A 12753-nucleotide genomic window follows, 5' to 3' on the forward strand; every position below is an offset into this window, starting at 1 on the left:
TTAAAACATTTGATTTAAAGTAAAACATACAAATTAACTGTTTTCAGGCTGATAACTTATCTGTGTGCCTTTATTTTAGGCAGTATGACTTAAGAGAGAGTAGCACCCACTCTGATGTTTTGATTGATCTCACGGAGTACTGTGGCCAGCTTGTGGAGGCAAAATGTGTAAGCATTAGCCCTCAGGATAATAACTGCTTAGCAGTAGGAGCCAGTGGGCCGTTTGTGAGACTGTATGATATCCGGATGATCCATAGTCACAGGTAAGTGAGTGAGTTATTGGGGGGGGGGGGGTCTCCTTGCACGGCATTATTTACAGATGTTAGAGGGAATTTTATTTATCAGACAGTCACACAGACTATGTGCATTGCAGGAAGAATCTTCAGCAAACGCAATCTGGACTCCACACTTTTTGTTCAAGACAAAAACCTATTCCAGAGGGAGCTGCACAATATTATGTAGCAGGTGGGAACCCTATCAGCCCAATTATTTCTTCCAGTTGTCTTTTTTTTTTCCCCCCAATGTTTTGTGTCCATTGTCCATTACAGCGTGATTTCAGATGATTTTGTTACGTGATTTTCTTACTAGAATATGATTTGGTTTTGTTAAAAAATAATAGGTAGTTAAAAATCAAATACTACGCTATGGCCTAACACAGGGTTTCCCAAACATTGCCATTTACAGTCCAGGTTTTCAGAATATCCATGTTTGAGCACAGGATATCCATGCTTGAGGTAATTGGTACTTTAGTTTGATTTAACCATTTGGACTCAAGCATGGATATCCTTAAAACCTGGACTGTAATGGTGAAGTTTAGAAAACTCTGGGCCTGATTCAGACTTGGGAATAGAGAGAGATATCTGTCTCAACTGATCATCTTGGTGAAACCATGCTGCACTGCAGATGGGGCAGATTTAAAATGTGCAGAGATAATTAGATGTGGGAGGAGTGTTTCCAAACTGACATCTAAATTGTAGAGTAATAATAAAGCTTTGCAGTATTTGTGGGCTACATGCAAAAGCAGCCAGTATTTACCGCACATGTAAAAAAAAATTATGTATTTACACCCCTTGCATTGCAATATGGTTTGTTCAGGTTCACAGTTGAGAGAGAACTCTCACTCTGGGCCTGATTCAGAGGCGGATGCTCTTTCAGAGCGCTCGCTCTGAATCATTGCCCTCCCTCTCTTTTTTTAGAGTGGCCTCCTGGCCACTCGTATAGCTGTGGGTGACCACTCACAGCTATAGCGAGCGCCCAAAAAGATGGTCGCGATGGTCAAGACCATCGCGACCATCGGGCTTGAGACGAGACCCTTGTGGTAGGGTCTCGTTGCCGCAAGCCCTGGAGTGCCCTCGGCTCTATCAGAGCCAAAAGCACTCCCACTGACATCATTTGTGATGTCATTGGGGCCGGCCCCAGACGGCAGGCGTTCCCATGGGACCGCCTCCGTCTGGGCAGCAACGCCCCCGGCACGCCCACGAAAGGGGGAGTGCTGTCACTCAACATCGACAGCATTCCCCCTTTGTAGCGAAACCCATAGCGACGGCTTGCCCGTCGCTATGCGGGTCTCGCACATGCGCAGGACGGAGTCGGCTCCCTCGTGCGCATGCCCACTTGGCCAACATCGACCCGCTTGCGAGCGCTCAGCGCTTGCGAGCTGGTCTGAATCGGGCCCTCTATTCCCAACTCGGAACCAGGCCCTCTGGCCTAATGTATTCAGTATAATGATATATTTTTGGGGGTAAACGATTAGATGGTTTTATATAGACTCGTTAAAATCCAATATTAGTAAAGCAAACTTCTGGAAACCTTAATTTTAAATAAAAATGTTTGTATAGCATGACTGTTAATTCCTGGTTGAAACATCTGATTGAAGATCAGTTGCACTGCTTAGGTTTGTTTTTATTTTTTAATGTGCGTGCTAAAATTAACTTAATTGTTCTGAAAGAAACAAATCCGTGCATTAGACATACCCTGGTGTTTTTTTTTCTGCTACACTGCCTTTTAATCTTAGCAATATTAATTTACATTTGCTTGTTTCCACTGTCCCAATCCAAATTTTTACTAAAATATTTTTCTCCAGGTCACCTTCCGGTAAAGCTGCCAGATTACAACAATAGGTTGCGAGTATTAGTGGCCACATATGTAACATTTAGTCCAGATGGGACTGAACTGCTTGTCAACATGGGAGGAGAGCAGGTGAGTGCGTTGAACATGAACAGTTCACTTAGTCAGTGGTACAAAAAGTTGATGTACAATATTTTGCTGAGAAACATTAAGCAGATCAGTTATAGTTTTATTTATATTTGAAGAATGTCCCTATTTTTGAAATGATAATTGTGTATCACTTTCAAAGGTGTATCTTTTTGACCTAACGTTCAAGCAACGACCTTGTACGTTCCTGCTGCCTAAATCTCATCATACATCAGGAGGTGAGCAATCCCAAATAATTGGCTGAACCATTATTCTCTAAATATCTTGCAAGATATCATTACCTTGCCACTACATGTGAATGGCTGTGGATCAAAAAAATATTTTTTTGTAGTTTATCCTAAATTCTTTGAGTATGTCAGAGGATAGTAACATTTGGGTATAAAGTGTCCTTACGTGAATTTCACAATTTGAGAAACCTGTTGTAGGACAGAAACCTCTCCATTCTATCCCGTTCCTGAAGGGAACTCTGTTAATTTACAGAGTGACAGAGAAACCTTTGCCTAAACATAAATGAGCCTGAAGCTATGTTGTAGACCTCACCTTTATTAACAGTTTGTCAAAGTAACAAATGGCCACACCCTTGACCTCATTGATCATCCATAACCACCATGATCTTTGTGAACACCATCAGCGTTGTTGCCAATTTGAAAGAAGACGACTGAATTTGGAAATGATGAGTCTGAACTGTGTGGGTTGGAATTCGTGACACGTACAAGCACACGTCCTTGATGCCTATAGCGACCATGGGCTCCTTCTACTCCATGCTGTTAGGACCAATTTCAGAAACTCCATCTTCAATCACCCACACCCCCCACAAAGCTAGGTGTTCATTGCCTTTAAATTCAAATTGAGCTGAATGGAAAGTCTGCTTTTGGGACTAAGAGGAGGTTTGAATAGAATGCCAACCACTTCTGTTTTCCTGTACTGGGATAATCTGTGAGAGGCCAATCAAAGACTGAATGGCTTCCTGCAGAGCTAGATAATTGTTTTGCCTCCAGGAACATCCATGGTAAAAATACTTCTGGCAGGAGGCTCCAGGAGATCCCTGATGTATGATTCCTGTCACTCAGGTATCTGAAGTGGAAGTTGGTCCCGGGAGAGAAGCAGATGTGCTTCCACCACTGGCGTGAAGACAGACTGCCGATTGCACTTCTGTGGGTTTGGACGCTTGTTGCGTTGCTGATCAAACCTCTTTCCCTCTTTATCATTCTCTAAAAAAAGACATTGGATCTCTTGCATTTCCAGGGGAATGAAACCTGGTACCCCTAGGCTTTGAATCATTTATGGGCATAATGGAGCTTTTCTCTCCCTCTGACCTGGCTAATAATTTTATCCATCTGGACTCAATACAACATTTCCTGTAAAATGTAGTGACTTCAGAGTACTCTGCATCCACTTGCCAGGCCTTAAGTCAGAGAGTATGATGCGCCAAAACTACTGAGGCAGAAATCCTAGTTCAAGTAAACCCTATACTTAAAGCTATTTCCCCCAGATATGACTCTCCCAATTATGGTTTATACCTGGGTCTGCCTGATAGTGAACAGTTGCTCAGACCACTTTTCTATTGCCTTGTTAACCCGGGATGCAGTCAGGAAGCCGACGGTCAAAATGCCGACTGTCGGCTTCCCGACTGTCAAATCCCGGCAAGGTACTAATGACAGGCGTTGATATCCTGAAGCCTGTCATTAGAACTATGCTGGAAGTCCGACGCCCGGCATACCGAACGAAGGTAAGCCGGACGCGGATAGCCGCAGGGGGGGGAGGGTTAGGTTTTCGGGCTCCCGGGGGATTCGGGTTAGGCAAACCCCCGGGAGGGTTACGTTTATGCTAGGGAAAGGGGGTTTAGGGTTAGGCACCCCAGGGGGGAGGTTCGGGTTAGGCACTCCCCCGGGGGACTTAGGTATAGGCTGCGGGATAGGGGGGGTTAGGTTTAGGCACTAGGGAGGGAGGTTAGGGTTAGGCACCCCTAAAGGAGGGTTAGGGGGGGCGGGGTGGAGGGGGTAAGGTTAGTTAATAATTGCCTTTAGAGCAGTCGGGATCTTCACTGGTGCCAGTCTTCCGGCATCTGGATTTGAACCGCCAGACGTAGGCCCGGCGGTATTTCATACTGATCCCGTTAACCCATGTGACCGATGTCCTGGAATGGCAAGCACATGGAGTTTGGTAGTGGCAGTGTGAGGGCATTTGTTAGGACTGTGGTGGCAATTCCGGTGTGACCAGATGATCTCGCTCCGCCAGTCGATTTACAGATGTTTGTATGTAGTTAGGTTTTACTCATCCCTGAGTAACCTGAGTGTGCTTACATCACTACTACCTACTCACTGTCAGTAACTGCCTTTTACAGGCTTCTCCCACTGAATACCGGGTGGGCAACTCACTGCCACCGCCAGGGTCCTACACCGGCACCTGGAACCACCCGTCCCACACAGTTTCCTACTACTGGCACCTGGAATAGTCTACTTCTGGGTATTGTTGACACGCTGCTGCAAAACCTGCTGGTTGATGTTGGCTAATTCATACTGAACCCTCACTATGGACCAGTCTGCACTGGGTAGCTGCAGAGGGGTCAGCTTGGAGACACTGGGCTCAATACAGAACAGCTGGAGAACGGAGTAGCGTTTGGCGCAACTCTGATGGTCACAGGATACAAGCAGATGCAGGCATCTTAAGGCAAGATGTTTATTTCTTTAAAAACAGAAGTCCCTTGCTGAAGGTGCTTGGGACGATGACCGAATACAGATGTCATGGAAGTACAACCCTTCAGAGGATACACTCTCTACAGAGACACGTCAGCCCTTTATATAGTAGGAGGGCACAATACAGCAGGAGCAGATTGTAATTCTGCCCATTTACCTCTAGTACACAAATCAGACAACTGTCTCCCAAAATATAAATATAGCATACATTTGATAGAAACCGATCACTTCTCTATGCATATATTTGCCACACAGAGTCAAAGTAACTATGTAATATATTTAGCATATGGCTTCCTCAGATATACCTGCTGTATATTTTACACATACAGTAGATTGTATCTGGTCACAGGGTCATTCAGAATGTCGACATGGTTCAACAAGTCAACAAGCACCACATTGATATGTTCACAATGTTGACATCTGAAATATCGACATTCTCAGAATGCCGACCGCCACGGGGGGAGGTTAGGGTTTGGCACTGCTAAATATATATACACGTTATGCATACTCTGCTGGTGCTCAGCACAATGCTTTACACAACAAGGCTGCATGGCTTTCCAGTTAAATCCTTTTGATAAACATTTAAACTTTTGATATTCAGCCATATATAAAGACTTAAGGATACATTTTCTATTAGTGCCATCCCCTAAGGATTGATAATTTTTTTTCTTTGTGAATATTAATGGTCTTTTGACATCCATGCTATAGGAGCATCTGCATTTGGTAGGGTTTACCATTTGTCCTTATCTCCCTTGGGAAGAGGATAAAGGGTCTTCAGTTTTCATGATACATGAAACTTGTGTTTAGGTTTTGTCCTTGCTTTACATAGTAAATCATCCAGCTGAGGGCAGGAAGTGAAATGAAATCAATTGTGCTTCCTTGTTTGCCATTTCTGACTTCTAGTGGAATCATCATCTAAGTATGAAGAATTGGGTATGGTATATTATGCCGACAGCATAAAGTCGACGTGGTCTGGACTCTGACATAATGACATTGTGATAGTTGAGAGAATGTTAACCATTGGATTAAATGTTAAACCTAAGTCTGAGCCTAACCCTAGTCAACATTTTGTGTATCGACATTCTAATGTTGACATTATAGGGGAGATGTACTAAGATCTGGAAAGTGTTAAACTACCAGCCACTCGGCTCGTAACGGTCATCTTACAGGCTGTGTTTAAAAAATGACAGGAGCTGATTGGTTTGTACTTTATCACTCTCCAATGTATCACTTTCCAGAGCTTAGTACATCTGCCCCTATGTCCGTTACATACATTTGCAAACATATGGTAAGCCTCCAGGCGTCTTTGATCTGGAGGTTCCAATGCTACATAACAGTGCCTACTTTGGGTCATACATTTTATGTATTTCTAAATTTAAAGTTAACTCATCTGAAAGCACCACAGGATCCTCCAATATGGCACTACAAGGGTCAGCATACCTTTCAACCACTGATGCCATACCTGCCTCTCAGAAGAGTAATACACAGAATGGCAGTTGCTCAATCAATTTATTGGGCCAGTCTGTGTATCAATGTTAACATTATGTCAATGTTGAATTCAAAATCCTGAATATCGACATTTAGACCATCTCAACAATATGATGTTGACTTTTCGAATGTTGAAATAACCAAGGAATCCTCCATGTTCAAAAACCTTGGCAAGTCCCTAGCCTGACCTCACCATGCTTTCAGCCCAAACTTGCTCCTTTGTGCTCCTCACAAAGCCCAACACTCTCCGTTCACTGAGGTTTCAACAGCTGAGGTGGAAGGGAGGTTCCCCTTGAGAGCGTAACATGAGCTGTGTGAGGTAAGCAAAATACTAGGCCAAAAATTTAACCTATACCGATCTTGCCAGATTGATGGCAGCATCTTCAAGTATGCGGGGCACCAGTATCTCTGCTTTGCACTCTGCACACAAGGCGGACAAAACCAACTGTGTATTAGGTATTTTTGAGAAGTGTAAAATTCCCAAAACCTTAGCTGTAGAATTTCTATGTTTGTCACACGACAGATAAAGGTTTGAGAGAAAGTCACAGTTGCCGAATCGCATTTCGAGAGAGAAAGTGAAATCTGTATGACAGACAGTTGACATTACAGACTGTTAGGGTTTAACTCGCTAAAGAAAAGTTAAAGCTGTGCGATTTGATAGTGTGGTGCCCGATGGCGGCAGTGACCTGATCTCTCCAGAGGCAGTCACTTGCAGGGAGTTGGCAGGAGAGGGTAAGGAAACATATTTCGTGATCCTGACAAACTGCAGTGCTGGAGGCTGTATGGGTGGCCTCTTCTTCAGTAGTGGTTAAACAAAAGTAAAATAAGATTAAAATTGACCCTGCCAAATGCAGCACTGTTAATTGTGCCTACTCCTGGAGCACTCAGACTAAACAGAGATACCTGCAGAAAAGAGATATAATAGAGGAGGAATTTTTTTGTCTACAACAGATATTTTTTTAAAGTGCCAAATTCATATGAGGACTTTCTATACCCCAACGTTGGCATCTTCAAGAAGATAAACTAATTTTGCTTTAAAAAATATATTGGATTAGATTATAGCACAATATTTGGAAATATTCATTCAAATTGCTCAATTCAATATACATGAAGTTCATTACCAACTTTTATTGTAATCTAACTTGTTTGCATCCATTTTATCTTTTATACATATGACATTGGTCTTATCACTTTATAAACCTAATGTTATCGCCACCGTAGAAGTCCAAAATGGGAAGACCTCGACCAATGGATTGTACAGTAATGGTATCCGTGTGAGTGAAGCCAAGAACGTGGTGGGGTGAGTGTCTTCACTAAAATATTTTACAGGGCATTTTACTTTCCATTTTGTGTTTCTTGTGATCTCCCCGTGCTACATTTCATTGTATTTTTAAAATGCTCTTCATCAGTCATTCTCCTGTTCAATTTCATTCACACCTTCATTCCTTTGCTTTCTGCTTTATAGGTTTTCCTTTAACTTTCCACTTAATAAAATGCTAGATGGGAGAATCTGTAATCAAGAAAATAAATTTTAATTAAGCGTCCTGAAACCACTAAAAACGTGGAGTGCCATTTCCTGAACCAAATGTAGACTGCAATATGTGCAGAGAGAACAAAGAGACTCACAGTACTACTATAAACCTGTGTGATTAAACATTCTATTACTTTATGAAGAGAAAAAATATAAGCAGGTGGATGAAAAGGACAAAAGCAGTAGTAGAAAATGTGAGAGGCATGCAGATTATTTCCATTACAACAATGTAGCAAAAACCAAGCCATCTCATAGATGAAATAGCACTGGCATATAAAATATATATATATATATATATATATATATATATATATATATATATATATATATATATATATGTGGATATTGTACAGCAGTTCTCTATGGGCTGTTAATAATGGAATATAAACTGAAACATCACCGCTGAAAGGAGCAAACATCCTATACAAATTGAGATCATAGATAAATGGCAGCAGCTCACACTGTACCTGACACACCAACAGATAGCAGCAGCTATTTACATTAACAGAGTTTAGTCTTCTACTGAGATGCTGCATGTATGTGAAACAAAATAGAATTTTGGTACTTACCAATAAAATCCCTTTCTCCGATTCCACAGGGGACACTGGAGATCAAGACACTGGGGTATAGACGGGTGGATGGGTGGAGCTGGCATTTTAAATTTATAAGTGTGAGAGACTCCTTCTCCTCTATCCCCCAGAAGCCCCAGTTAGAGAATTGGAGCCCGACGAGATGGAAACAGAATCAGAAGACATAACTGAGGAGAACGAATCGAACAACAAGGACGGCAAAAGCCTTAATAGAAACATACATAACAACAGAATGTTAAAAAAACAGAACACAATGGCAGGTAAAAGCAGGGCCATCTCGAGGCATGTTCGACCAGTGCGGTCAAACAGGTCCGCCACCTCATAGAGGGCGCACCTTCCCAACCATCCCGATTTCAGCGGGACAGTCCCACTTTTCGGGCACACTGTCTGCTGTTCCACCCGTAGGCCGAAGTGTCCCGCAGATGGTCGGGAGGTTGGGCGCCCCTACCTCCACAGCTATGCGGTGGTGCCGGACCCAGAGAAGCTGAATGGATGCTGCGCGCATGTGCGTGGCATTCATTCAGTGCAGGGAGGAGTGCTGGGGGCAGCCCAGCTAGTGACGGAGTGCTGGGCTCGCCCCCACCCTGACGTTACATGGGAGGCTTGCCATGTGGGCAAGCCCCCTAATAACGTTATTTTGGGGGGGCTATGTTAATTAGGCCACACCCCTTTCCGCCCGCCCGCAATGCTGCAACACGGGCCACATAAAACCGAAGAGCTAGCACAAATCCACGGTGGGGAATGACTGAGAGCGATCCTACATCGGAATCACAAGTGGCTGGTTGACCACCTCCAGTAGGAAGACAGTCTAAAACGGAGTTCCGCACAGTCATCATAAAAATGAGATAAGGAGTTGCAGTTCCACGTCCTCCAAGTCTTGAACAGAGTAGACTGGAGGAACAGCAGAACCAGGTAAAGGTCCAGTGGAGATGTAGGTGGTACAACGGAGGCTGTCCAAGGAGAACTCCCTGAAGAAAAGATTAATCTGAGGGAAAAAAGACCACGAGTCACAGAAAATATCGACAATGCCGAGACCTGAGAGAACTGATGCGTAACCCAACATCCAGGTCCCGTTAAAGAATGGAAGGTGACTGGACGACAGAAAGCAGTGAAAGGAAAAACTCCCGCTCTTCACACGAGATCGCATAAGAATAAGCTGGCATGTAAACCCTGAACACGATGGGAACCACAGAGTCCCGAACCCCGCTACGTCTAAGATAGCAGCCATAACAGCATGCCAATAATGCAACAGCTGTAAGTCAAGGAAAAGGTAGTAGCCAAGGATTTTTGATGAGTAGCGATTTGAGAACCAGGCCCGACAGGCCAGTTCGGAGCCACCAGGGAACCTGTGTTCACTTCTCGCTGGACACGCCTGAGGATTAGCAGGAAAAAAATAGAACAGGTGCATGAGATTGTACCCCCAAACACTTTTAGAGTGCCTACCGCCTCTGCATTCAGGTCCCGAGTCCTGGAGCAGTACCGAGGCACCAGATGACACTGCCAGGAGGCCATGAAATGTATGTTTGGCCTGCCCCACCTACTGATGAGCTGTTGGTAAAAACCGCCGGTTGAAAGTCCCATTCTCCAGGAAGAAGTCCGGACGACTTAGAAAGTCGGCTTCCCAGTTTTCCAATCCTGGAAGAACACCCTTGAGATCGCCAATTCATGGGGCTCTGTCCACCGTAGAAAATGACTGGCCTCACGCAAGGCCATGCTGCTGCGCATCCCTCCTTGAAGGAAGTTGTATTAGATGGCAGTGGCGTAGTCCAACTGGATCCGAACAGGCCGACCTTTGAAAAGGGAGGTAGCTTCCAGAAAAGCGCAGAGTATCAGCACATTGATTGGTAGCGTTGACACGACTTGCGACCCTTGACCCTGGAAGTGATTGTCCCGAACAACCATTAAACATCTAGAGCATGTTAGCCAAGGTGTATCACTCTGGCAAGGACGGAAAACGGGTAAGTTAAACTATGGATACATGTACCTTAGAAGGCAATGTGGCTATAACCCACGAAGGAGAAATAAGGATTGGCAGACCAGGTCTATCCGACATAGAAGGATAGAGAAACAACAGGAGACAAAAACAAAACGAACACAAAATAACAAATGTATTAGTATATGTATACTAAGTCAGTGCGAAGCAGAGGTAATGATTTCGCTCTGGATCGTCTTGTCCATATAGAAGTAAATATTGAATATAGAAAAAAAAAAACTTCTAGGTTTAGAGCTAAACTGATATGAAAGGAGGTACCCTACTGGGACAGATGCCTGTCAGTATAGCTGTTAAGGAGTTATGTCAGAGCATGCAGTCGCACAATGAGCTTGTCATTCTTCTAAATGGTTCTGAGACAAGCGCCTAGTTAGAAAAGTGGAGCAAGCCCTTACCTGCGAGTGACCAGGGACCAGTTGCCGGTAGAGTACCAATAGATTCCGTAGGTCGTTTGAGACCGAATGCCTTTCAATCTGGGCTTTAGACTGGAGTTGCGTTATTAAAGGTCTCGCCCTGTGTAAAAAAAAAACTAGCAGATGTGTTAGTGGAGACATTGGACCTCATTCAGAGTCGGTCGCACGGTCGTACGCCACCGATGTTCGCTATACTGCGCATGCGTAAAGTTCGCAATGCGTGTGCGCAAACTAGCCGCTACGATCAGAAATTTCTCTCTCCTTGAACACAGCCAGGTCGGTAGTTTGAGTGACAGATGGAGGCGTTTGTGGGTGGTAACAGGGGAAGGTGCTTGAAAACGGGGGAGTGGAGATCCGAACGCAGGCGTGTCTCATTATGCGAACGCCGTTTTATGGGAGTGCATACGGATTATGGAGTGCATAATTAACAAAGTAGCGCCATGGCACATGTGACATGGGACGTTTTTACACTGACATGATCGTAGAGCTTAAGAGAGGGTATGGTCAACCTTAAGTTCTACGACCAGTTCCGATGGTTCCCGATGGTCTCGATTAATCCTTATATGCCCGGAGATGACATGCAATGCGTACGAGAAGGGGGCGTATTTTTTTGTCTTCAGACCGCTTCCTCCCCTTGGTCGGCCAACTACCGATCCGAACTTAGGGATGCAAATTGCGAGGGAATCATTGGAATATCTGGCCCCTTTTCCCGTGCGGCCGCTTCGACCGACTCTGAATGAGGTCCTTTGTGTGGTCTATGACACACAGAATGAGACCAGCGCAACTAGAAAAAACTTCATGTACTCGCATGGGAGGAAAAGAAGAACTCTTAAGCTGGGTACACACCTAAAGATTTCTGTCCAAATATCCAACAAGTTGATTGGTTGGAATGAAAATCTGGTAACGTATGGAAGTAACTGATGATCATCAATTTGCTCCTAAATGCCAGAAAACAGATGAAAATGGACGTTCAGACAAGTTTGTTTAAATGTTTGATCTAAACAATTTGTTCACACATCAGTTATTGGCCATTTTCCGGCGTTTGGGAGCAAATTGCTGATCGTCATTTGCTTTTATACCTTACCAGATTTTCATTCCAACCAATCAGCTAGTTGGTTGGTTGGACAGAAAATCTTTAGGTGTGTACCCAGCCTAAGTCTAAAGGAACTGGTTCAGAGGACATACCAGATCATACAGCCCAGAATTGGGATGTATATAAACATATAGAAATGGAGACCCTCCCCAAAGGAGGGACAGATATAAAAAAATATACTCTAATAATGCGCGGAGTGGACAGCAAGCTCTTCTTCCATCTGCCTGTTCTAAATTCCATCTAATATATGGTACCCAGATAGGGGCCGTATTATATATTAATTTGAGAAAAAACAAATACTACCCAAGATTTTTTCATAAAATTGTTTTTTAGATCAGATGTTACGTGCGCTCCTGGGTTGGGGGGGAAGGGGAGGGGGTGGAGAAAATGGTTATGTATTGTGTTGTGTCTGGTATGATGGTGTAGTAATAGATTGTCTCTGTGCAGGTGGGATTGGTCAAATATGGGGATGAGTGTGGATTGTGAGGGAATCAGTAAGTTAGATGGAATGATTGTCTGAACAAAAACAAAGCGAACAAATAGATTCCAATCCTGTTTATTACTGGAGGAGACACAGTGCTCTAGAATTTGTGGTAATGGTGAGGATTTAAGGTAACCCTCCTAGTTGGGTAGTCATGTGATAGTAAAGTCCTCTTTCGGGGGTGGTCAGGTCTAATCCTTGGTTGGGAAGTGGGTAGACCATTTCAAGGGGCTCCTTACCGTGCAGTCCTAACTCCTG

General features: G+C 44.0%; 1 protein-coding gene across 2 annotated transcripts in view; it reads left to right on the forward strand.

Moving 5' to 3' along the window:
• The window catches only part of WDTC1 (WD and tetratricopeptide repeats 1), a 50297-nt gene that overhangs the window by 19028 nt on the left and 18516 nt on the right, over window positions 1-12753 (forward strand). For both annotated transcript variants that reach the window (XM_088442180.1, XM_088442181.1), the window contains exons 7-11: window positions 80-262; window positions 373-464; window positions 2083-2198; window positions 2356-2431; window positions 7619-7697. In XM_088442180.1, coding sequence (XP_088298306.1) covers window positions 80-262; window positions 373-464; window positions 2083-2198; window positions 2356-2431; window positions 7619-7697 — 546 coding nt within the window. The remainder of the gene's footprint in view (window positions 1-79; window positions 263-372; window positions 465-2082; window positions 2199-2355; window positions 2432-7618; window positions 7698-12753) is intronic.

The sequence above is a fragment of the Taudactylus pleione genome, unplaced genomic scaffold (genome assembly GCF_031769625.1).
Source record: "Taudactylus pleione unplaced genomic scaffold, aTauple2 ptg000305l, whole genome shotgun sequence".
Classification (NCBI taxonomy): domain Eukaryota; kingdom Metazoa; phylum Chordata; class Amphibia; order Anura; family Myobatrachidae; genus Taudactylus; species Taudactylus pleione.